The 24,497-nt window shown below is 53.4% G+C and overlaps 2 protein-coding genes across 2 annotated transcripts; both read left to right on the top strand.

The window, feature by feature from the left end:
- Positions 1–639: 639 nt before the first annotated feature.
- LOC134056932 (serine/threonine-protein kinase PAK 3-like) lies at positions 640–10,104 on the top strand. The gene is made up of 11 exons (XM_062513892.1): positions 640–715; positions 1,618–1,711; positions 3,049–3,128; positions 4,187–4,250; positions 5,516–5,564; positions 6,762–6,874; positions 7,401–7,518; positions 8,156–8,255; positions 8,702–8,898; positions 9,489–9,626; positions 10,015–10,104. Exons 1-11 carry the CDS (start codon positions 640–642, stop codon positions 10,102–10,104), a joined length of 1,119 nt encoding a protein of 372 aa, XP_062369876.1.
- Positions 10,105–12,533: 2,429 nt separating this feature from the next.
- On the top strand, positions 12,534–21,968 carry LOC134056933 (serine/threonine-protein kinase PAK 3-like). Its single transcript, XM_062513893.1, has 11 exons — positions 12,534–12,609; positions 13,512–13,605; positions 14,937–15,016; positions 16,047–16,110; positions 17,380–17,428; positions 18,626–18,738; positions 19,265–19,382; positions 20,020–20,119; positions 20,566–20,762; positions 21,353–21,490; positions 21,879–21,968. The coding sequence occupies exons 1-11, from the start codon at positions 12,534–12,536 to the stop codon at positions 21,966–21,968; spliced, it is 1,119 nt and encodes a 372-aa protein (XP_062369877.1).
- The last annotated feature ends 2,529 nt before the right edge of the window (positions 21,969–24,497 follow it).

Here is a 24,497-nt window from a genome sequence, read left to right on the forward strand (position 1 = left end):
TCTGCAGCAAACAAGTGAGGAAGAAGGGCTCTGAAAGGCCTTCCTGAGGTTTTGTCCCACAGCTGGCATTGAAGGGGGGATTTCCATTGATGCTGCCTTTTAGAGCCCCACCTGCATCAAGCCTCATGATTTAACACAGGACAATGAGTGGCCAAAGGTGCTGTTCTCTTTTTTGGTTTCTCCTCACATCATCATGGTCCCTTCTCCGTGTTCAGCTTCTCAGCGTGGGCTACAAGGGCTTCCTGTGTTCTTGGTGTTACTCCCAGATGTCTTGAGCAGCAGCTTAGGAACTAGGCGGCCTTTTTGTGTTGCTTTGTAGCAGAGGAGAACTTTGCAGGTGCCTTTTGGCCTTAGCTGAAGTGAGAAGGTGTGCTTCTCGGCGTGACTTCACAAGGCAGCCTAGAGCAGCTGCTATTGTGATGTCAGCGGCCGCATCCCAGCGCTGTCAAGGCAAAGTTGCTGTGCCCAGGCACGGGAGGCCTCAGTGGGCAGAGCAGCTCTTTGGCATGCTCCCTGCAGGTGCAACCTGCTGATCGACGAGGTCTCTGACAGCCAGCTGCACCCTGAGAGCTCTCGCAGGATTTTTGTTTGTCCCCACAAGTGCTGTCTGGTGCCGACTTGAGCAGCATAGCTCCCGCCATGGAGAGAGTGTGTGCTGCAGTTTGCACGGCTTTTACCGTGGCTTATTCTGGCTACTTTTTCACCCACCTGGCACGTAAGTAGGCGCTTCTATTCGGTGCAGCAGATGGAAGGCCAAAGGCCATGAAGAGGCCTTTTGTTGGGTAAAGCTGCTGTCAGCAGCTGCAGCTGACAAGGGGGTGTCTCTAGCCAGCGGGGCGTGGGCTGCATTTGTAATGTAGCCTGCTGGGCTTCTTCTCCCCACACGGCATGGCCTGTGGCAGTGGAGTCTGGAATCTCCTGCGTTTGCTGGCTCAAGAATGACAACTTCTAAGAGGGGAAGACAGGGAGAGCTTAGAAGGAGCGCTTGGAAAAACTGCGCTGCTCTCCAGGACTGAGGGGAAGCCTCTTCTTGTCTGCATTCCCCCATCCCAGCACATGTGTGTGGGACTTGACAGTTCCTGTGTGCTGAAAGAGCCCTTCCCTCTGTGAGGAAATCACAGAATCAGCTTGGGAAAGGCCCTTGAAATAGACATTTCAGACAAGTTCCGGTATGCTGCTGGGCACAGGAGGTGTTGCTGTGCGGCGTCACATTAGAACTGCCACCATGGCTAAAGGGCTTGGGCTGAAGCGTTTCTGGGCAAAAGTTTTCAGCAAGCTCGTGGCACCTGACGCTTGCATCTCTTCAGAAAACTGAAATACAGGAAGGAGACGAGCTGTAGCTCCTGCTGGGTGGGGCAGGGCAGAAACAATGACTGTTTCAGAACTTGGACTTCATGGGCCTCAGGTTTCTGGGGGTTGAGTGGCCAAAGAGGACAAAAGACAGACACGAGGCAATCCTTTGTGCTGTTGTCTTGCTTGCTGTGTGACACGAGGCTTGCTGCTGGAGGCATGGAGTGAAAGCAATATGCTCTGGCTTTGGGTTGACTTTTTGGTGGGTTTTCCCAGAGCGGGCAGTTTTCTCACAGCATGGGGTTCTTTTTCCTTTGTGTGTTGCAGGTCACATCGCCCGTGCCTGGAGAGAATCCAGCCCTTGGGTGAGTGGGAAAGGAGCCTTTGGCGTTGGTAGCATTGGACAGCTGTGGAGCAAGCTGTGAGCTGGGCCTGCTGCAGTCCAGTGCCAGCCTGCTTGGATGAATGAAAGTACAGTGCGGGCTCTCTGCAGCAGCAGCAGCAGCAGCAGCAGCAATGTGTGGAGGATGTGTGTCTGTTTTGCCCAGTTCCATTTCAGAGCTTTTAAGCAGTGGAAAGTGGGGTTGCTCGTTGCTTGAATGCATGATGGAATTTCTCCTGTGCAAGAGAGCGCAGTCTGCTCTGATTGGTCCAATTAGCTGGAGGCTGAGCAACTTAGAATCCAGATGATTCCTCCTTAGTGCATCTGGGTTCTAGAGCTGAATATCAAGAAGGTTGCCTGTCCCTCCCGTTGCTGTCTGTCTGCAGAGCCCAAAAGCAACCTCAGAGCCTCCTGCGGCTGCGCATCTTCCTGAAGAAGAGGCCAAAGGGGAGGAAGATGCCCACCAAGCTGCAGCTGCTGCTACTGTGGGGCCTGAGCATCCAGCATCAGTAAGTGGCAGCTGGGAGTGGCCCTGTGGCTGGAGCAAAGGAGAGCTGGAAGTTTTTGATCAGACAGCACCTCCCCTGCGTAGTTGAAGATGCTGAGTCAGGCTGGAATCTTTCTGGCACTTGCAGAGTGTTTCACCCCTGGGAAAGGGGTGTGGAACTTGGACATTTAGGCATCCGTTCCCCACCACTCTGATAGGGGCTGTGAATTCCTCTTAGCAAGAGACAAGAGGTAGCATTAGGGTGTCTTGGGATGCTGCTGGGGTACAAGTGAGGCCCTTGGTGGCCAGTGGCTGTGCAGGCTCCCTATCTCTGGTGAGGAGAGCCGTGCAAAGATGCACTTGACAGCCTTGCAGGATATGGAGGAGCCACTGTCCCCTGGAGGGACCTGGCCCTGCTCATCAGCAGCTGTGGGGAGCTCAAGGAGCAGCTAAGCTGCAGCAGGGGCCTGTAGCTGAATATCTGTCAGGTTCTGAATGACAGGTTCTTTCCTGTCCCTCCCGCTGCTGTCTGTGCCCAGAGCCCAAGGGCAGCACCAGCCCCTGCTCTTGCTGAACATGGAGTCAAGGAAGAGGCTGAAGAGGAGGAAGGTGCTAATGAACCTGTCCCTGCTGTCAGCCCACGGCCTGAGCAGCCAACATCAGTAAGCGCCTGCTTTGGTCAGCGGTGTCTTTGGGGTCATGTTGTGCATCGGGTAAAAGCAGCCTTTGGAATTTGCGCCTTGTGTGAGAGAAGGGGGCAGCAAAAGCCGAGAGGTGAAGAGCCCAGGATGTGGCCAGCAGCATCTTCCAAGGGGCTTGCATTTGAAATGGGATTGGAGGGGCATCTGTGGCAGGCGTGTTTCTGACCCAAATTTGTTTCTTGTCCCAGAGCTCCACTTCCTCTGGCCTGGCGCCGGCACGAGCTGCAGCTGCCGGCTCTGAAGAAGCCTCCTGTCCCCAAGCTGGAAAGTCAAGCGCGAGCAGCTCGTGCACCTGGAGCACAAGTAGTTCCTCGGGCAGCATGGAGCAGCTGCTTAGAGAGAGGACAGAGGACGAGTGCCTGGCCCTGCTGAGTATGTCCTTTGTGATGCCTGTGTGCTGGAGCAGTGCCCTGTGTGATCGTGTGTCAGCGTGAGCTGTCCCACCTGCAGTTCCTGCTGGGCTGAGTGTCGGCTGCTGCGGCCTCCACACAGGAGCTGTTGTTGTGCTTGGAGGTGCTGAAGGAACAGCGGGCTCTTGCTGCTGCCTCTGAGGGCAGCCTGGCGTGCTTTGGCTTTGCCTGAGCTCGCCTCAGTACAAAAGGCAAAAGAGAGATGGTTTGTGGCTGAGCAGGAGGCCGGGACCTTGTGAATGAGGCGGCTTCAGGGAGCTCCTGTGGGGCCCAGCTCCTGTGGGGCACAGCCAAGGTCATCTTCAGATCATAGCCTCTCCTGAAGGCTGAGGAACCTCATTGTTAAGGCCCATGGCAATAGGTTGCAACGTCAGCTGCTGCTGCTGCTCTTGCAAGCCAGAAAGGCATTGTTTAGGTAAAGTGCTGCTTCAAGGCGGAGATCATGCCTCTGCTGGAAGCACTGGGCACTATTCTTCCGCTTCTGGAGCGGGCAGCTGTTGATACAAATTGATTGCAGAAGCCAAGGTGCCTTTGCTGCTTGCAAGGATGCCAGCTTTTGTTGAATGGCACAGAGTGTTCATGGCCAAGAACAGAAAGGTTTGGGTTTTATAGACCACACTCACTTGTCTTGGTCGTGGCCTTCTGATCTCTGTGTCCTTGGACTGTTTCTCCACGTGCTTAGATTTTAGTTTAGGCTTCTAGTTTAGTGCAGACCGTATGTGCTGCAGAGCTGCTTGTCCTGCTGCTGTTGTTTTGGTGGTGCTGCTGGTGGTGCTGGTGCGGCAATGGTGTTGTTGTTTGTCCAGTGAGGGAGTTGAAAGGGCCCAGTGTGCCAGAGAGTGGGGCTGCCTTGGTGATCTGCTGCAGGCTGGCATCTCAGTTTTGAAGTGAGCATCTTTCCTTTGGGTTTTTACAGGGACGCTGGTGAGCGAAGGAGATCCGGAGGCTAAATATACAGAACTGGAAATTATTGGCAAAGGGTGAGTGCAGCCACAGGTGCTTCTTCAAAGGGAGGGGCTGTGTACTTTGCTGCTGTCACCTGTCGCCGGAGTGATGTCAGGCAAGCTGCAAAGCTGTGCAGACGCTGCGCTGAGACGCTGCTATGTCTCAGTTTTGGTCAGCATTGATAGCTGTGGTCTGAAGGCATGGCAAAGACACCTGGATGCTGGAATGGTCCTTTCTGCAGCAAGGAGCAGCACCTGGCACATCTCCTGTCCCTCAAGTGTCTTTCCCCCTCTTGCCGCTTTTCTTGGGACAAATCATTTCTCTGTGTCCCAAAAGGATACAGGATCCGTGGCAATGAAAGGAGGAAAAACTTCATTGCCTCCAAGGTCAAGGTAGCAGCTGCGGGCTGTCAGGGAACAGCTCTCAGGAAGCTTTGTTCCAGCGTTTTGCTGAAAACAAGGTTCAGTGGTCAGGATGACCACCTAGCTAGTCTAGAAGCCAAAAGCAGACACAAAAGAAGCAGCTCTCTTTTGTAGCTGAGGTGGCAAAAGCCAAAGCTTCAGGCCAGTGTCCAATGCCAATGCACTCTAGAGGAAAAGGCATTGAGTGCCTGAGGGGAGAGCCCTCGTGGGTCCCGTGGGGTTGCGGCCTTTCCTGCAAAGAAAGCACCAAGCTATTCCCTACTGAAAGCCAGCTCTGCTGACTGTCAGTGGGATTGATTTGCAACATTTCCTCTGGGAGGAGCCAAATGTAGAAGAAGTCCCCTGAAAAGTAGAGTGCTTCCTGTGTCTGCTGCACCCAAGAGAAGCAGCTGCCCATGGCTCTGGAGCCAGAAGGCAGCTGTCTGAGGATCTTCTGCTTTGAGCACTTCTCCATTTGTGTGTGCAGCAGTGGAGACCTGTGCCTGCTCTGCCTGTGGCTGCAGCTGTGGCTGGAGACTACTTTCCTTGTCAGCTGCAGAAAGGATGTGTGTTGAGAGGTTTTCTTCTGATGTCTGTGACATGGCTTCAGGCTTCTCAGAAGGCCTGTGTGGAGGTGCCTGAGTGTGGCACATCCACTGCAAGGAGAAGTGTGAGCAGGCCCAACGGCCGTGTGTGTGTGTGTGTGTGTGTGTGTGTGTCTGGAAAAATCACAGACACGCACGGACACAGAAAGAGAAAGGGGGAAAGGAGCCAGAGCAGAATGTGTCGCGGTGCATTTGCTGTTTGTCCCTGGCCTCTTTTTCCTCCTTGGGCCACAGTGTCTGGCTTCTGCAGGGACTAAAGGACTTCTCCTTTCTCTGCTGCTGTTTTGTTTCTAGGGGTTTTGGCACTGTGTGCACGGCAGTGGAGACTGCCACAGGAGAAGAGGTAAGTGTCAAGCGGTGCTGCAGCTTGTGCAGCTCTCGAGTGCCCTCCCCTGTGCTGTGAGCTGTGCCTGAGCTTTGGGTCGCCACTAGAGCTTTGCTGCAAAGGCAACTGAAGTGCAGAGCAGGGTCTGCCTGCCAAGCCCAGTGGGGACAGACTGTGTCCTTCTGAGCTGCCGCAAGCAATGCAAGGAGGCCAAGGGCTGTCTTTCTGAGGAGGACACGCTAGCTGGTTCTTAGTGGCAAGGCGGTGTCTTAGAGAATGGCGGTGCCCTTTGGGGCTTTGGCTCGCGGTTCCCGACTTCTCCTTTCGCGCTGTCAGCAAATCCATGGGAATTTTGATGGTAGTTCCTTAGGCACGTGCAGTGCTGCCCTTGGGAACTGTGCTTAGAGAGAGAGGTCTGCAAGGAGTCTCTCAAGGGCCTAAGCCCTGCTCAGAGCCTGGTGTGTATCACTAGAGGATCAAGGCATGAGCTATTTCTTTTTAGAATCAGTCAGGAATTGCAAATGTCACTGGTGTGCTAGAAAGCATTTTAGCAGAACAAGTGGAAAATTGCTGAAGTGAGGATGTGCTAGCCTTGTTTTTTTTTGATGTGTCCTTAATGATGTTCTCATCATGACAACAATTTTTCCATAAAATCTGTCGGTTTTTATTTCTCTGGGGGGTGTGGGGTGGGCTGGGGGGGACGGTCAGGATGTTTGTAGGGCGGCATTTTATCTGTCATATCTGTAAGGGTTTGCCCTGTTGTTGTGCAGTGAAGAATGCCGGTGGCCACCGGAGTAATGATCAAGCCCCCTAGAAATGGCCAAGGTTTCCCAGGAGTTTTGCTCCATTTTTCCTAGGCCTAAGTTGTTTCCTGCTTGCAAGTGGTGCGTGAATTCAAAATGGGGATGATAAAGTGAGGCCCTGGGGGAAGAATGTGGGTGCAGCGAGGGTGGTTAGAGCTTTGAGCTGGAGAGTTGAGACTGTGTTTCTGCCAGGTTTGCAAGGCAAAGGGTTTCTGGCTGTGTGTCCTGGGAGTGGCGACCAAGGAAGCAGTGTAAAGGGCTCTTGCAAGCTCAGCTTCCGGTTCCTCTGATGTCCAGTCCCAAGGCATTTTGGCACAGCGCAGCTCTATCATCCCTAAATCACAGTGTCCCTGTTGGCCTTGTGTTCCTGTGCCATAGACTTCTTTGATCCATGATATGCATGTCGTTTTAGGTGGCCATAAAGAAAATCAGTCTGTTGCAAGTGAAGAGCAACGAACTGTGCGTGAATGAAATCCAGGTCATGCGGGACAATAAGAACGCCAATGTGGTGAGCTATGTAGACAGGTGAGTGGTTCTGCTCTTCTGCCGTGAAGGGTCACTGACGTGCTGCAAGCCAGAGGTTCAAGCACACCTTTGGTTGCTGGCAGAGGGTGGAGCTGTTAATTCCTTCCCCTTTCTGGGCTGATCCACAGCATCTTGGAGGAGTTTGCATGGGGGCTGCATTTATCTTTTGCGGCATATCTAGTTTGAAGTGCGCTTTCAAAGACCAGGTCTCGGCCCAATTTTACTGCGTCAGCAGCCTCCAAGTTCCTGCCCTCCGTGCCCATTGTCCTGTTGGGTTTGGTGTTTGATTTTTCCCCCAGGGTTCTTGAGTTCTGACAAAGCACTGGAGATGGTATTTCCCATGGCCTGTTGCACAGCTGTGCATACCAAGCAGTCTTTTCTACTGCACAGAGTTCAAGCCCTGTAGAGCCTTGTGAATGCCTATTCCCTTCGTCCTGTCTTCCTCGGAGAGAGACACGGACAAAAGGGTCCATCAAGTCACGCAAGCGCACGCGTTCACCTGCAGGTGGTTGTTTCCTCCTTTCAGCTACCTGGTGCACGAGGAACTCTGGCTCGTGATGGAATACATGGACGGAGGGTCTTTGCACGATGTCATTAGGGAGATCCAAATGGCAGAAGGAGAGATAGCAGCTGTCTCCCGCGAGGTAAGGGATTGCGTTGGTGCTTGCCATGGCTTGGGTGGAATGGGTGGGAAGGGGAGGATTGATTTCATCTTCCGAGCTTCCTTTCTGCCTATCTCTTGTGACTGGCAGAGCGGGGGCAAGTGCATCTGGAGGGCCTGCCAAGGTGCGGGCCCTTCTTCTAGTGCGTTTGTTTGCGTTGGCCTCTGCAAACACTTGCCTGCTGCCTGTGTGTGCTGCATTCCTTCCCTGTAAGAGCAGCCGTGCTGCTGGCACAGTGTCAACCGAGTGGCAAAGACAAAGAGACACTCACAGGACTCTGCCAGAGCTCAGCCTCCAAGGAGAGCTTTGCACCCAAAGGGGCATTTGCAAAGGCATTTGCTGTCATCTGGCTGGAGAGAGCACAGGCACTGCAGCGGTGCTCCTTCAGTCTGTGTTTGCAGGGCACTGGCCAGAAAAAGCATTGCCCTTTCTCTTTCAAAGCGAATACACCCTCTCTTAGAAAGGCCCTGCTGTCGTCATGTTGCAGCAGCAAGCTCTTGCCCTCCCCTCAGCCTTGCCTGCCATGGCTCGGCGTCCCCCAGCAAGTCAGTCTTGCAGATGTGCCACTGCACTGCATGAGGGACAAAGTCAGATCTCCTGTTTGTTTTTCCTCCCTCAGTGCCTGCAAGGCCTGGATTTCCTTCACTGCAAGCAAGTGATCCACCGAGACATCAAAAGCCACAACATTCTCCTGGGCTTGGATGGATCTGTCAAGCTGGGTGGGTGTTGTTAAGGGCAGGCCCAGCCGTGGTGGGCTGTGGGCTGGGGGTGCATTTGAGTGACTTCCAGTTGCCCAAGAGTGGTGCCTGTGGCAGTGCAGGCTGCCCTGCTGCAAGCGCAGAGCACAGCCACAAGGTACAGGGCGGTGTGGCTGGGAAGAAGGTGTCAGGAGGGGCTTTGGGCTGTGTGTGCCCTCACGCAAGCAAGGCAGTTTCAGTCTGGAGCTTCAGGGTACTAAAAGCCACTGTGTGAAACGGGGGGCTTTTGCTAAGTGGCCCATCTGCTATTTCCTCAGCTGCAGCTGTTAGGAATGCCAGCATGCCATTCCCGTTTGCATTCCCTTTGGATTCCACACTGCCTTCTTGGGCACTGGGAGAGTGGGGACTTCTTCTCTTTGCTTTCCTACTTCACGCTGGCTTGATCCGAGTGTGTTTTTTCTCCTCAGCTGATTTTGGCCTCGCTGCTCAGCTCACGGCTGAGCAGAGCAAACGCAGATCGGCTGTCGGGACTACTTACTGGATGGCGCCTGAAATTTTCACCAGGAAGCCCTACGGCCCCAAAGTGGACATCTGGTCCTTTGGCATCGTGGGGATGGAGATGGTGGAAGGAGCTCCTCCTTACCTGATGGAAACCTCCCGCACGGTGCGCTGCAACTTCTCTCAGATGCTCCCGTCCCTCTAAGAAAATCTGCCCCCGTTCTTCTGCCTGCCAAGCTTGGTAACACCTGAAGACCATAGCTCCCGGGCTGCATAGTCTCTTGTGCTTCTTGCCCTGTATTATTCCCCTTGCCCTTGAACTAGGAACGGCCCAAAGTACGCTGATGCCATTTGCTTGGTGGCAGCTTTGCCTAAGGGAGCAGTGAGCAGCGCCAAGCTGCATGTTACGGAAGAATCCTTGGGAAGAGTAGAGTTAGACCAAAGTCCCTCTTCCAAATCGGCGGTAGAGCTGGTGTCAGTCCTCGGAGAAGCCGAGTGTGCTTTTGCTGATGGATTTGCTCCTGATTCCCAATCAGCCCACGAAATCAGGGCTGAAGGCGGGAGCCTTTGCACATTGGACTGGCTGTGGTTGCCTCTGGCTTTGGGTTCAGTTGGTTGGGGTGGGAAAGGCATGTCGCAGCCTCTGGCGGGGAAGAAAGGGCCACTTGTGAGAGTGCAGCTTGGCCAGCGGGGTGTGGGTGAGCAGTTTTGGGTGCGAAGGAGACAGGTGGAGTGTGGCGTTGCCTTCTTCTCTAGGCTCGACAGCTGATCAGCACCGGGGGCACCCCGAAGCTGCAGAAGCCCAGGCAGCAGTCGGCTTGGTTGCGAGACTTTCTGCACTGCTGCCTGGAGACAGACGAGGACAGGCGCTGGTCTGCCCAGGAACTTCTGCAGGTAAAAGGCAGAGCAGCTACAGGCTGTGCCAGCTACCCACTGCCAGGGGCTCCTCCTCTGCTCAAGTCCAAGGCGTCAGGTGGGCCCCGCTCCTAAGAATCTCCATTCTGGGGGCTTTCCAAAGGAAAAACAAGGAGAATCCCGGCCTGCCATGGCTTGGAAGGAGCCTTGCAATGACAATTAGACTAAATCTCCTTAAGCTGCAGACCTCTGGCTTCATGCATTTGTGGAATTGGAAGCCATGTTTGCCTGTGGCAGGAAAGTCCTGGACAGGGAGACAGAGGTGCACAGACTGCCCTCGTTTCTCTGTGTCTCTGGTAGCCAGAGAAAGGCTGCTTCAGCCTGTGAGGAAAGCAGAAGTTCATTTGTTCTTTTTCTCTTTGGGCAGCATCCGTTTGTAACTTCAGCCAAGCCGACCTCCAGCCTGACGCCTCTGATCATGGCAGCGCAGCAGCTTATGGCTGACAGAAGATTCTAGCCGTGCAAGAGGCCGTTGTTGTTTGTTGTTCTTTTGAGTTTGTAGGGTGGAAGGAGTAGTTTGTAGTTTGTAGATAGTTGAGGCTGATAGTCAAAATAAATACTGTAAAACCATCACTGTGTTGGAAGCTTCCCTTTCTTCTGTGAATAAGCTGTAAATTTGAGTCTGAATGGTCAGGTGTTTCTAAAGCATGGGAAGATAGAGGGATGGGGTTTGGGAGTCATTTTGAAAGTGGGCGGAGGTCTTCCTCCAGAACAAACCTCCTTGTGGAGATACAGGCTTTTAGCTGTGAATAGAGGAGCAGAAGAGGGCAAAACAGAGCAGAGCAGGGGTGTCACTGCTGGGCACGCCGCTGTGGCCGTGGTTGTGTGGCAGCTGCGGGGAAAGTTCGGGAGTGTCTGTGCTGCCCTGGGCAGAGAGGAAGGCAGCCAGGCTTCTCCACAGGCTCAGGCGCAGGTGAGTGTCCAGCAGGAACATGCGTTCTCCTACGGGAACTGAGGCCAAGATGAGGGATGGAAAGTTCTGCAGTTTGGATCTGTGTGAGCCAAGGGCTGTGTCAGCTGGGCACCCCGCACTAGGGAAGGAGCTGCCCAGACAGAGCTCCCTGGGGTCATGCTGCACACGAGGCTGGCAGGAGACACAGCCAGGGCAGGGGACCCAAAGTGGCCAAAGAGATATTCCTGACCATCCCACATGCTGCTCAGTATTTCAAGCTGGGTACCAGCAGGAGGAAGGATGTTTGGAGTGATGGCATTTGTCTTCTCAAGTCACTGTGAGGCTTGAGGGGTCCCTGATGTCCTGGAGATGTGAAACACCTGCCTCCCCTTGGGAAATGGGGAATGAGTTCAAAGGGGTTTCTTGGCCTATGCATGAGGCTTCTGCATTCCCTATGCAGCTCAATTGTTTTCTGCACCTGGCAATTTTCCAGCTTCTACCCTTCCAATTCTCTGCACAGGCCAGCCTGCTGGTGACCGGGCATTGAGTGAGAATGGCTGTGTGTGGCACTTGCTTGCTGCCTGGGCTTAAACCACAACATGGCAAATAGAGCAAAAGAGGTTGGAATGCAAGAGGAGGAGGGAGAAGGAAGCACCCACGTTTTGGAATGGCGGTGGTTTTTCTGTTTTCCTCAGCCTGCCTTCCCGTAACTGCTCCAGCACGTGATCTATTTGGTCTCTGCCTCAAAACTTCAGTTTTTCTGGGACCAGCCCACTTGGGCGCACTGCTTTACTCCTTCCAGCACTTTGGGACTCGGCCCACAGCGATGATGCTGGTACCTTCTATTCACATTCATTCTTTCCTTCTTTTTCTTTCTTTCTCTCTTTCTTTCTTTCTCTCTTTCTTTCTTTTCTTTCTTTTCCTTCCTTCCTTTCCTTCTTTCTTTCTTTCTTTCTTTCTTTCTTTCTTTCTTTCTTTCTTTCTTTATTTCTTTCCTTCTTTCTTTCTTTCTTTCCTTCTTTCTTTCTTTCTTTCTTTCTTTCTTTCTTTCTTTCTTTCTTTCTTTCTTTCTTTCTTTCTTTCTTCCTTCCTCCCTTTCTTTCTTTCTTTTCCTTCCTTCCTTTCTTTCTTTCTTTTTTTCCTTCCTTTCTTCCTTCCTTCCCATCTGCAGCAGGCAGCTCCCTCTGAGGCACACGTTTGCCCAGGGAAGCTCCCTGAGGTGCACCTCAGATGGGCGAGCCTCCTTGGAAATGCCACAGCAGTGCAGCAGGAGGATGATGTGATTTTAGTGGATGTGTTGCTTAGCTTTCCATGTTTTCATCAATGTACCTTTTTAGGCCTGTGTCCCACCTTGTTCTGCAGCAAACAAGTGAGGAAGAAGGGCTCTGAAAGGCCTTCCTGAGGTTTTGTCCCACAGCTGGCATTGAAGGGGGGATTTCCATTGATGCTGCCTTTTAGAGCCCCACCTGCATCAAGCCTCATGATTTAACACAGGACAATGAGTGGCCAAAGGTGCTGTTCTCTTTTTTGGTTTCTCCTCACATCATCATGGTCCCTCCTCCGTGTTCAGCTTCTCAGCGTGGGCTACAAGGGCTTCCTGTGTTCTTGGTGTTACTCCCAGATGCCTTGAGCAACAGCTTAGGAACTAGGCGGCCTTTTTGTGTTGCTTTGTAGCAGAGGAGAACTTTGCAGGTGCCTTTTGGCCTTAGCTGAAGTGAGAAGGTGTGCTTCTCGGTGTGACTTCACAAGGCAGCCTAGAGCAGCTGCTATTGTGATGTCAGCGGCCGCATCCCAGCGCTGTCAAGGCAAAGTTGCTGTGCCCAGGCACGGGAGGCCTCAGTGGGCAGAGCAGCTCTTTGGCATGCTCCCTGCAGGTGCAACCTGCTGATCGACGAGGTCTCTGACAGCCAGCTGCACCCTGAGAGCTCTCGCAGGATTTTTGTTTGTCCCCACAAGTGCTGTCTGGTGCCGACTTGAGCAGCATAGCTCCCGCCATGGAGAGAGTGTGTGCTGCAGTTTGCACGGCTTTTACCGTGGCTTATTCTGGCTACTTTTTCACCCACCTGGCACGTAAGTAGGCGCTTCTATTCGGTGCAGCAGATGGAAGGCCAAAGGCCATGAAGAGGCCTTTTGTTGGGTAAAGCTGCTGTCAGCAGCTGCAGCTGACAAGGGGGTGTCTCTAGCCAGCGGGGCGTGGGCTGCATTTGTAATGTAGCCTGCTGGGCTTCTTCTCCCCACACGGCATGGCCTGTGGCAGTGGAGTCTGGAATCTCCTGCGTTTGCTGGCTCAAGAATGACAACTTCTAAGAGGGGAAGACAGGGAGAGCTTAGAAGGAGCGCTTGGAAAAACTGCGCTGCTCTCCAGGACTGAGGGGAAGCCTCTTCTTGTCTGCATTCCCCCATCCCAGCACATGTGTGTGGGACTTGACAGTTCCTGTGTGCTGAAAGAGCCCTTCCCTCTGTGAGGAAATCACAGAATCAGCTTGGGAAAGGCCCTTGAAATAGACATTTCAGACAAGTTCCGGTATGCTGCTGGGCACAGGAGGTGCTGCTGTGCGGCGTCACATTAGAACTGCCACCATGGCTAAAGGGCTTGGGCTGAAGCGTTTCTGGGCAAAAGTTTTCAGCAAGCTCGTGGCACCTGACGCTTGCATCTCTTCAGAAAACTGAAATACAGGAAGGAGACGAGCTGTAGCTCCTGCTGGGTGGGGCAGGGCAGAAACAATGACTGTTTCAGAACTTGGACTTCATGGGCCTCAGGTTTCTGGGGGTTGAGTGGCCAAAGAGGACAAAAGACAGACACGAGGCAATCCTTTGTGCTGTTGTCTTGCTTGCTGTGTGACACGAGGCTTGCTGCTGGAGGCATGGAGTGAAAGCAATATGCTCTGGCTTTGGGTTGACTTTTTGGTGGGTTTTCCCAGAGCGGGCAGTTTTCTCACAGCATGGGGTTCTTTTTCCTTTGTGTGTTGCAGGTCACATCGCCCGTGCCTGGAGAGAATCCAGCCCTTGGGTGAGTGGGAAAGGAGCCTTTGGCGTTGGTAGCATTGGACAGCTGTGGAGCAAGCTGTGAGCTGGGCCTGCTGCAGTCCAGTGCCAGCCTGCTTGGATGAATGAAAGTACAGTGCGGGCTCTCTGCAGCAGCAGCAGCAGCAGCAATGTGTGGAGGATGTGTGTCTGTTTTGCCCAGTTCCATTTCAGAGCTTTTAAGCAGTGGAAAGTGGGGTTGCTCGTTGCTTGAATGCATGATGGAATTTCTCCTGTGCAAGAGAGCGCAGTCTGCTCTGATTGGTCCAATTAGCTGGAGGCTGAGCAACTTAGAATCCAGATGATTCCTCCTTAGTGCATCTGGGTTCTAGAGCTGAATATCAAGAAGGTTGCCTGTCCCTCCCGTTGCTGTCTGTCTGCAGAGCCCAAAAGCAACCTCAGAGCCTCCTGCGGCTGCGCATCTTCCTGAAGAAGAGGCCAAAGGGGAGGAAGATGCCCACCAAGCTGCAGCTGCTGCTACTGTGGGGCCTGAGCATCCAGCATCAGTAAGTGGCAGCTGGGAGTGGCCCTGTGGCTGGAGCAAAGGAGAGCTGGAAGTTTTTGATCAGACAGCACCTCCCCTGCGTAGTTGAAGATGCTGAGTCAGGCTGGAATCTTTCTGGCACTTGCAGAGTGTTTCACCCCTGGGAAAGGGGTGTGGAACTTGGACATTTAGGCATCCGTTCCCCACCACTCTGATAGGGGCTGTGAATTCCTCTTAGCAAGAGACAAGAGGTAGCATTAGGGTGTCTTGGGATGCTGCTGGGGTACAAGTGAGGCCCTTGGTGGCCAGTGGCTGTGCAGGCTCCCTATCTCTGGTGAGGAGAGCCGTGCAAAGATGCACTTGACAGCCTTGCAGGATATGGAGGAGCCACTGTCCCCTGGAGGGACCTGGCCCTGCTCATCAGCAGCTGTGGGGAGCTCAAGGAGCAGCTAAGCTGCAGCAGGGGCCTGTAGCTGAATATCTGTCAGGTTCTGAATGACAGGTTCTTTCCTGTCCCTCCCGCTGCTGTCTGTGCCCAGAGCCCAAGGGCAGCACCAGCCCCTGCTCTTGCTGAACTTGGAGTCAAGGAAGAGGCTGAAGAGGAGGAAGGTGCTAATGAACCTGTCCCTGCTGTCAGCCCACGGCCTGAGCAGCCAACATCAGTAAGCGCCTGCTTTGGTCAGCGGTGTCTTTGGGGTCATGTTGTGCATCGGGTAAAAGCAGCCTTTGGAATTTGCGCCTTGTGTGAGAGAAGGGGGCAGCAAAAGCCGAGAGGTGAAGAGCCCAGGATGTGGCCAGCAGCATCTTCCAAGGGACTTGCATTTGAAATGGGATTGGAGGGGCATCTGTGGCAGGCGTGTTTCTGACCCAAATTTGTTTCTTGTCCCAGAGCTCCACTTCCTCTGGCCTGGCGCCGGCACGAGCTGCAGCTGCCGGCTCTGAAGAAGCCTCCTGTCCCCAAGCTGGAAAGTCAAGCGCGAGCAGCTCGTGCACCTGGAGCACAAGTAGTTCCTCGGGCAGCATGGAGCAGCTGCTTAGAGAGAGGACAGAGGACGAGTGCCTGGCCCTGCTGAGTATGTCCTTTGTGATGCCTGTGTGCTGGAGCAGTGCCCTGTGTGATCGTGTGTCAGCGTGAGCTGTCCCACCTGCAGTTCCTGCTGGGCTGAGTGTCGGCTGCTGCGGCCTCCACACAGGAGCTGTTGTTGTGCTTGGAGGTGCTGAAGGAACAGCGGGCTCTTGCTGCTGCCTCTGAGGGCAGCCTGGCGTGCTTTGGCTTTGCCTGAGCTCGCCTCAGTACAAAAGGCAAAAGAGAGATGGTTTGTGGCTGAGCAGGAGGCCGGGACCTTGTGAATGAGGCGGCTTCAGGGAGCTCCTGTGGGGCCCAGCTCCTGTGGGGCACAGCCAAGGTCATCTTCAGATCATAGCCTCTCCTGAAGGCTGAGGAACCTCATTGTTAAGGCCCATGGCAATAGGTTGCAACGTCAGCTGCTGCTGCTGCTCTTGCAAGCCAGAAAGGCATTGTTTAGGTAAAGTGCTGCTTCAAGGCGGAGATCATGCCTCTGCTGGAAGCACTGGGCACTATTCTTCCGCTTCTGGAGCGGGCAGCTGTTGATACAAATTGATTGCAGAAGCCAAGGTGCCTTTGCTGCTTGCAAGGATGCCAGCTTTTGTTGAATGGCACAGAGTGTTCATGGCCAAGAACAGAAAGGTTTGGGTTTTATAGACCACACTCACTTGTCTTGGTCGTGGCCTTCTGATCTCTGTGTCCTTGGACTGTTTCTCCACGTGCTTAGAGACCGTATGTGCTGCAGAGCTGCTTGTCCTGCTGCTGTTGTTTTGGTGGTGCTGCTGGTGGTGCTGGTGCGGCAATGGTGTTGTTGTTTGTCCAGTGAGGGAGTTGAAAGGGCCCAGTGTGCCAGAGAGTGGGGCTGCCTTGGTGATCTGCTGCAGGCTGGCATCTCAGTTTTGAAGTGAGCATCTTTCCTTTGGGTTTTTACAGGGACGCTGGTGAGCGAAGGAGATCCGGAGGCTAAATATACAGAACTGGAAATTATTGGCAAAGGGTGAGTGCAGCCACAGGTGCTTCTTCAAAGGGAGGGGCTGTGTACTTTGCTGCTGTCACCTGTCGCCGGAGTGATGTCAGGCAAGCTGCAAAGCTGTGCAGACGCTGCGCTGAGACGCTGCTATGTCTCAGTTTTGGTCAGCATTGATAGCTGTGGTCTGAAGGCATGGCAAAGACACCTGGATGCTGGAATGGTCCTTTCTGCAGCAAGGAGCAGCACCTGGCACATCTCCTGTCCCTCAAGTGTCTTTCCCCCTCTTGCCGCTTTTCTTGGGACAAATCATTTCTCTGTGTCCCAAAAGGATACAGGATCCGTGGCAATGAAAGGAGGAAAAACTTCATTGCCTCCAAGGTCAAGGTAGCAGCTGCGGGCTGTCAGGGAACAGCTCTCAGGAAGCTTTGTTCCAGCGTTTTGCTGAAAACAAGGTTCAGTGGTCAGGATGACCACCTAGCTAGTCTAGAAGCCAAAAGCAGACACAAAAGAAGCAGCTCTCTTTTGTAGCTGAGGTGGCAAAAGCCAAAGCTTCAGGCCAGTGTCCAATGCCAATGCACTCTAGAGGAAAAGGCATCGAGTGCCTGAGGGGAGAGCCCTCGTGGGTCCCGTGGGGTTGCGGCCTTTCCTGCAAAGAAAGCACCAAGCTATTCCCTACTGAAAGCCAGCTCTGCGGACTGTCAGTGGGATTGATTTGCAACATTTCCTCTGGGAGGAGCCAAATGTAGAAGAAGTCCCCTGAAAAGTAGAGTGCTTCCTGTGTCTGCTGCACCCAAGAGAAGCAGCTGCCCATGGCTCTGGAGCCAGAAGGCAGCTGTCTGAGGATCTTCTGCTTTGAGCACTTCTCCATTTGTGTGTGCAGCAGTGGAGACCTGTGCCTGCTCTGCCTGTGGCTGCAGCTGTGGCTGGAGACTACTTTCCTTGTCAGCTGCAGAAAGGATGTGTGTTGAGAGGTTTTCTTCTGATGTCTGTGACATGGCTTCAGGGTTCTCAGAAGGCCTGTGTGGAGGTGCCTGAGTGTGGCACATCCACTGCAAGGAGAAGTGTGAGCAGGCCCAACGGCCGTGTGTGTGTGTGTGTGTGTGTGTGTGTGTGTGTCTGGAAAAATCACAGACACGCACGGACACAGAAAGAGAAAGGGGGAAAGGAGCCAGAGCAGAATGTGTCGCGGTGCATTTGCTGTTTGTCCCTGGCCTCTTTTTCCTCCTTGGGCCACAGTGTCTGGCTTCTGCAGGGACTAAAGGACTTCTCCTTTCTCTGCTGCTGTTTTGTTTCTAGGGGTTTTGGCACTGTGTGCACGGCAGTGGAGACTGCCACAGGAGAAGAGGTAAGTGTCAAGCGGTGCTGCAGCTTGTGCAGCTCTCGAGTGCCCTCCCCTGTGCTGTGAGCTGTGCCTGAGCTTTGGGTCGCCACTAGAGCTTTGCTGCAAAGGCAACTGAAGTGCAGAGCAGGGTCTGCCTGCCAAGCCCAGTGGGGACAGACTGTGTCCTTCTGAGCTGCCGCAAGCAATGCAAGGAGGCCAAGGGCTGTCTTTCTGAGGAGGACACGCTAGCTGGTTCTTAGTGGCAAGGCGGTGTCTTAGAGAATGGCGGTGCCCTTTGGGGCTTTGGCTCGCGGTTCCCGACTTCTCCTTTCGCGCTGTCAGCAAATCCATGGGAATTTTGATGGTAGTTCCTTAGGCACGTGCAGTGCTGCCCTTGGGAACTGTGCTTAGAGAGAGAGGTCTGCAAGGAGTCTCTCAAGGGCCTAAGCCCTGCTCAGAGCCTGGTGTGTATCACTAGAGGATCAAGGCATGAGCTATTTCTTTTTAGAATCAGTCAGGAATTGCAAATGTCACTGGTGTGCTAGAAAGCATTTTAGCAGAACAAGTGGAAAATTGCTGAAGTGAGGATGTGCTAGCCTTGTTTTTTTTTGATGTGTCCTTAATGATGTTCTCATCATGACAACAATTTTTCCATAAAATCTGTCGGTTTTTATTTCTCTGGGGGGTGTGGGGTGGGCTGGGGGGGACGGTCAGGATGTTTGTAGGGCGGCATTTTATCTGTCATATCTGTAAGGGTTTGCCCAGTTGTTGTGCAGTGAAGAATGCCGGTGGCCACCGGAGTAATGATCAAGCCCCCTAGAAATGGCCAAGCTTTCCCAGGAGTTTTGCTCCATTTTTCCTAGGCCTAAGTTGTTTCCTGCTTGCAAGTGGTGTGTGAATTCAAAATGGGGATGATAAAGTGAGGCCCTGGGGGAAGAATGTGGGTGCAGCGAGGGTGGTTAGAGCTTTGAGCTGGAGAGTTGAGACTGTGTTTCTGCCAGGTTTGCAAGGCAAAGGGTTTCTGGCTGTGTGTCCTGGGAGTGGCGACCAAGGAAGCAGTGTAAAGGGCTCTTGCAAGCTCAGCTTCCGGTTCCTCTGATGTCCAGTCCCAAGGCATTTTGGCACAGCGCAGCTCTATCATCCCTAAATCACAGTGTCCCTGTTGGCCTTGTGTTCCTGTGCCATCGACTTCTTTGATCCATGGTTTGCATGTCGTTTTAGGTGGCCATAAAGAAAATCAGTCTGTTGCAAGTGAAGAGCAACGAACTGTGCGTGAATGAAATCCAGGTCATGCGGGACAATAAGAACGCCAATGTGGTGAACTATGTAGACAGGTGAGTGGTTCTGCTCTTCTGCCGTGAAGGGTCACTGACGTGCTGCAAGCCAGAGGTTCAAGCACTCCTTTGGTTGCTGGCAGAGGGTGGAGCTGTTAATTCCTTCCCCTTTCTGGGCTGATCCACAGCATCTTGGAGGAGTTTGCATGGGGGCTGCATTTATCTTTTGCGGCATATCTAGTTTGAAGTGCGCTTTCAAAGAGCAGGTCTCGGCCCAATTTTACTGCGTCAGCAGCCTCCAAGTTCCTGCCCTCCGTGCCCATTGTCCTGTTGGGTTTGGTGTTTGATTTTTCCCCCAAGGTTCTTGAGTTCTGACAAAGCACTGGAGATGGTATTTCCCATGGCCTGTTGCACAGCTGTGCATACCAAGCAGTCTTTTCTACTGCACAGAGTTCAAGCCCTGTAGAGCCTTGTGAATGCCTATTCCCTTCGTCCTGTCTTCCTCGGAGAGAGACACGGACAAAAGGGTCCATCAGGTCACGCAAGCGCACGCGTTCACCTGCAGGTGGTTGTTTCCTCCTTTCAGCTACCTGGTGCACGAGGAACTCTGGCTCGTGATGGAATACATGGACGGAGGGTCTTTGCACGATGTCATTAGGGAGATCCAAATGGCAGAAGGAGAGATAGCAGCTGTCTCCCGCGAGGTAAGGGATTGCGTTGGTGCTTGCCATGGCTTGGGTGGAATGGGTGGGAAGGGGAGGATTGATTTCATCTTCCGAGCTTCCTTTCTGCCTATCTCTTGTGACTGGCAGAGCGGGGGCAAGTGCATCTGGAGGGCCTGCCAAGGTGCGGGCCCTTCTTCTAGTGCGTTTGTTTGCGTTGGCCTCTGCAAACACTTGCCTGCTGCCTGTGTGTGCTGCATTCCTTCCCTGTAAGAGCAGCCGTGCTGCTGGCACAGTGTCAACCGAGTGGCAAAGACAAAGAGACACTCACAGGACTCTGCCAGAGCTCAGCCTCCAAGGAGAGCTTTGCACCCAAAGGGGCATTTGCAAAGGCATTTGCTGTCATCTGGCTGGAGAGAGCACAGGCACTGCAGCGGTGCTCCTTCAGTCTGTGTTTGCAGGGCACTGGCCAGAAAAAGCATTGCCCTTTCTCTTTCAAAGCGAATACACCCTCTCTTAGAAAGGCCCTGCTGTCGTCATGTTGCAGCAGCAAGCTCTTGCCCTCCCCTCAGCCTTGCCTGCCATGGCTCGGCGTCCCCCAGCAAGTCAGTCTTGCAGATGTGCCACTGCACTGCATGAGGGACAAAGTCAGATCTCCTGTTTGTTTTTCCTCCCTCAGTGCCTGCAAGGCCTGGATTTCCTTCACTGCAAGCAAGTGATCCACCGAGACATCAAAAGCCACAACATTCTCCTGGGCTTGGATGGATCTGTCAAGCTGGGTGGGTGTTGTTAAGGGCAGGCCCAGCCGTGGTGGGCTGTGGGCTGGGGGTGCATTTGAGTGACTTCCAGTTGCCCAAGAGTGGTGCCTGTGGCAGTGCAGGCTGCCCTGCTGCAAGCGCAGAGCACAGCCACAAGGTACAGGGCGGTGTGGCTGGGAAGAAGCTGTCAGGAGGGGCTTTGGGCTGTGTGTGCCCTCACGCAAGCAAGGCAGTTTCAGTCTGGAGCTTCAGGGAACTAAAAGCCACTGTGTGAAACGGGGGGCTTTTGCTAAGTGGCCCATCTGCTATTTCCTCAGCTGCAGCTGTTAGGAATGCCAGCATGCCATTCCCGTTTGCATTCCCTTTGGATTCCACACTGCCTTCTTGGGCACTGGGAGAGTGGGGACTTCTTCTCTTTGCTTTCCTACTTCACGCTGGCTTGATCCGAGTGTGTTTTTTCTCCTCAGCTGATTTTGGCCTCGCTGCTCAGCTCACGGCTGAGCAGAGCAAACGCAGATCGGCTGTCGGGACTACTTACTGGATGGCGCCTGAAATTTTCACCAGGAAGCCCTACGGCCCCAAAGTGGACATCTGGTCCTTTGGCATCGTGGGGATGGAGATGGTGGAAGGAGCTCCTCCTTACCTGATGGAAACCTCCCGCACGGTGCGCTGCAACTTCTCTCAGATGCTCCTGTCCCTCTAAGAAAATCTGCCCCCGTTCTTCTGCCTGCCAAGCTTGGTAACACCTGAAGACCATAGCTCCCGGGCTGCATAGTCTCTTGTGCTTCTTGCCCTGTATTATTCCCCTTGCCCTTGAACTAGGAACGGCCCAAAGTACGCTGATGCCATTTGCTTGGTGGCAGCTTTGCCTAAGGGAGCAGTGAGCAGCGCCAAGCTGCATGTTACGGAAGAATCCTTGGGAAGAGTAGAGTTAGACCAAAGTCCCTCTTCCAAAGCGGCGGTAGAGCTGGTGTCAGTCCTCGGAGAAGCCGAGTGTGCTTTTGCTGATGGATTTGCTCCTGATTCCCAATCAGCCCACGAAATCAGGGCTGAAGGCGGGAGCCTTTGCACATTGGACTGGCTGTGGTTGCCTCTGGCTTTGGGTTCAGTTGGTTGGGGTGGGAAAGGCATGTCGCAGCCTCTGGCGGGGAAGAAAGGGCCACTTGTGAGAGTGCAGCTTGGCCAGCGGGGTGTGGGTGAGCAGTTTTGGGTGCGAAGGAGACAGGTGGAGTGTGGCGTTGCCTTCTTCTCTAGGCTCGACAGCTGATCAGCACCGGGGGCACCCCGAAGCTGCAGAAGCCCAGGCAGCAGTCGGCTTGGTTGCGAGACTTTCTGCACTGCTGCCTGGAGACAGACGAGGACAGGCGCTGGTCTGCCCAGGAACTTCTGCAGGTAAAAGGCAGAGCAGCTACAGGCTGTGCCAGCTACCCACTGCCAGGGGCTCCTCCTCTGCTCAAGTCCAAGGCGTCAGGTGGGCCCCGCTCCTAAGAATCTCCATTCTGGGGGCTTTCCAAAGGAAAAACAAGGAGAATCCCGGCCTGCCATGGCTTGGAAGGAGCCTTGCAATGACAATTAGACTAAATCTCCTTAAGCTGCAGACCTCTGGCTTCATGCATTTGTGGAATTGGAAGCCATGTTTGCCTGTGGCAGGAAAGTCCTGGACAGGGAGACAGAGGTGCACAGACTGCCCTCGTTTCTCTGTGTCTCTGGTAGCCAGAGAAAGGCTGCTTCAGCCTGTGAGGAAAGCAGAAGTTCATTTGTTCTTTTTCTCTTTGGGCAGCATCCGTTTGTAACTTCAGCCAAGCCGACCTCCAGCCTGACGCCTCTGATCATGGCAGCGCAGCAGTTTATGGCTGACAGAAGATTCTAGCCGTGCAAGAGGCCGTTGTTGTTTGTTGTTCTTTTGAGTTTGTAGGGTGGAAGGAGTAGTTTGTAGATTGTAGTTTGTAGATAGTTGAGGCTGATAGTCAAAATAAATACTGTAAAACCATCACTGTGTTGGAAGCTTCCCTTTCTTCTGTGAATAAGCTGTAAATTTGAGTCTGAATGGTCAGGTGTTTCTAAAGCATGGGAAGATAGAGGGATGGGGTTTGGGAGTCAGTTTGGAAGTGGGTGGAGGTCTTCCTCCAGAACAAACCTCCTTGTGGAGATACAGGCTTTTAGCTGTGAATAGAGGAGCAGAAGAGGGCAAAACAGAGCAGAGCAGGGGTGTCACTGCTGGGGACGCCGCTGTGGCCGTGGTTGTGTGGCAGCTGCTGGGAAAGTTTGGGAGTGTCTGTGCTGCCCTGGGCAGAGAGGAAGGCAGCCAGGCTTCTCCACAGGCTCAGGCGCAGGTGAGTGTCCAGCAGGAACATGCGTTCTCCTACGGGAACTGAGGCCAAGATGAGGGATGAAAAGTTCTGCAGTTTGGATCTGTGAGAGCCAAGGGCTGTGTCAGCTGGGCACCCCGCACTAGGGAAGGAGCTGCCCAGACAGAGCTCCCTGGGGTCATGCTGCACACGAGGCTGGCAGGAGACACAGCCAGGGCAGGGGACCCAAAGTGGCCAAAGAGATATTCCTGACCATCCCACATGCTGCTCAGTATTTCAAGCTGGGTACCAGCAGGAGGAAGGATGTTTGGAGTGATGGCATTTGTCTTCTCAAGTCACTGTGAGGCTTGAGGGGTCCCTGATGTCCTGGAGATGTGAAACACCTGCCTCCCCGTGTGTGCTGGTTTTACCCTGGCGGGCGGGCCCACTAGCAAGTTTTTCCCCATGAGAACTTCCTCTGTGGATTGATGGGACCAATTGGAGGCTGGTTTAGTTGTTGACAGCCTGAGAAAAGAATTGGAAAAGTCGGTTTGCTCCGTGCATCACATTTGAAGCAGGTAAGCCCCGGGAACGCTCTCTTGCATTTTCGGCCTCTTAAGGTGTGGCATTGGCCTAGCACCGGTCCCTTCTAGTATGGGGCCCGGGCCAGGCACAGGGCCAAGCTCCAGAGGCTGCTGGGCCCCGTCTTTAAGCAGGGGCCCCAGTGGTCAAGAGGAGGAGAGGCCCATTGCTGGGATCCTCGCCTTTTCCCGGTGCGGCCGTGGCTCGGCGGGGCCCTGCCCTGCCCCGGCTGGGAGCAGCCCTGGGGTGGCCGAGCCCGCCCGGCCGCCCTCACGGCCTGGGGGGAGGCAGCTGGGCCCCGTTTGGGAGAGCCCCCCACGGCTTTGTGTGCTGGGCAAGGCAGAGGGAGAACCCCCGGCCTGCAGCTGGAGCCGGGTGCAGTGAGAGCCGGAAGAAAGCCATGGAGCCAGAGCCTTGGCACCCATTTCTCCTCTGGCTGGACTTTGCAGTTTTCGTCCTGCCCCTCCAGCGTGGCCTGGGCGGCCTGAGCTCCTGACACAGCTGCAGCATGGCCGGGCCCATCTCCTGCAACTTCTGTGGGAGATTTTAAGTTTTTTTCCAATGCTCAGATAAGACTTACCGCCTTTCATCTTCCCGTGGGTGAGAGGAAGAAGAACAGAAAAGATACACCAAAGTCAATGAAGTCAAAGCTAAGTTTCTAAATGGAAGGAGAATGAAGAGACTCCATGAAGGTGGGCTGAAATATCTTTTTTGTAAGTTATAGGGGTGGACTGTGCTTCACAAACATTTTCTTTAAACCATGGAAAAAAAGAGAGACCTGGGGTGGTGGGGGGGTGGAGCAAGGTGTAAAGGGTTTGAAGAATCCTTTGCCCTGAGGAAAAGAGGGGGATCTCTGTTCCTGGGAATAATATATAAACAGAGAGAGAAGTGAGCTAAAGAGAACTTTTGCCTTGGAGTAGCTCATCCTTACAAGTAATACCCCATGACTTTTTACCATGGCCTGCAACTCAGTTGTGAACAGACTGTGAAGTGGGAGGAGTTTCCTGACAGCAGATCCCGGGCAGCTGTGAATCCTGAGCAAGTGGAGTCAAAAGAGGACTGGCAATTTCCTCTCTTAGTAAAAGATCCTTATAGCTAAAGAAAAAGAAACTCCTCTCCCTAAAGTGAACTGGAAAAGATAATTTACGGAAGAAATTGACGGAAGTGTCTCTGCATGTTGTTAAGCTGTAACAAAGGGGGAAAGAAGAGCTGGTCTGAAAATCTGCTCTGAATTTATTATTCTTATTCTTTGTGTAGTTAATAAAGTCTTTTTCTTTATTCCCTTTGTAAGTGTTTGGCCTGCTTTACTTTTACTCCTAATTCTAGTTCACCACAAAAGGTAACGATATTAAAATTGGCAAACCTTAAACTATTACATTATTGGTACATTGGCCCGGAAACAAACAAACAAACGAAACCATTACACCTTGGGAAATGGGAAATGAGCTCTTTGCTCATTTGCTTGTGGGAAATGCAAAGCCCAGGGAGCTCTCCGGGCCTTGTGCATCCAGGCTCAGAGGTAGAGATGG

Source organism: Cinclus cinclus, chromosome Z, assembly GCF_963662255.1.
Source record: "Cinclus cinclus chromosome Z, bCinCin1.1, whole genome shotgun sequence".
In the NCBI taxonomy this organism is placed as follows: domain Eukaryota; kingdom Metazoa; phylum Chordata; class Aves; order Passeriformes; family Cinclidae; genus Cinclus; species Cinclus cinclus.

What these genes read in the sequence shown, in the direction of transcription:
- LOC134056933 (XM_062513893.1), top strand. Translation starts at nt 12,534, where the DNA reads ATGGAGAGAGTGTGTGCTGCAGTTTGCACGGCTTTTACCGTGGCTTAT. An exon ending in CTTTTTCACCCACCTGGCAC is followed by an intron (nt 12,610 to 13,511) that starts GTAAGTAGGCGC and finishes TGTGTGTTGCAG; the next exon opens with GTCACATCGCCCGTGCCTGG. An exon ending in GGACAGCTGTGGAGCAAGCT is followed by an intron (nt 13,606 to 14,936) that starts GTGAGCTGGGCC and finishes TTCTTGTCCCAG; the next exon opens with AGCTCCACTTCCTCTGGCCT.
- LOC134056932 (XM_062513892.1), top strand. Translation starts at nt 640, where the DNA reads ATGGAGAGAGTGTGTGCTGCAGTTTGCACGGCTTTTACCGTGGCTTAT. An exon ending in TCCTGTCCCCAAGCTGGAAA is followed by an intron (nt 3,129 to 4,186) that starts GTCAAGCGCGAG and finishes GGGTTTTTACAG; the next exon opens with GGACGCTGGTGAGCGAAGGA. An exon ending in GTGGTGAGCTATGTAGACAG is followed by an intron (nt 6,875 to 7,400) that starts GTGAGTGGTTCT and finishes TCCTCCTTTCAG; the next exon opens with CTACCTGGTGCACGAGGAAC.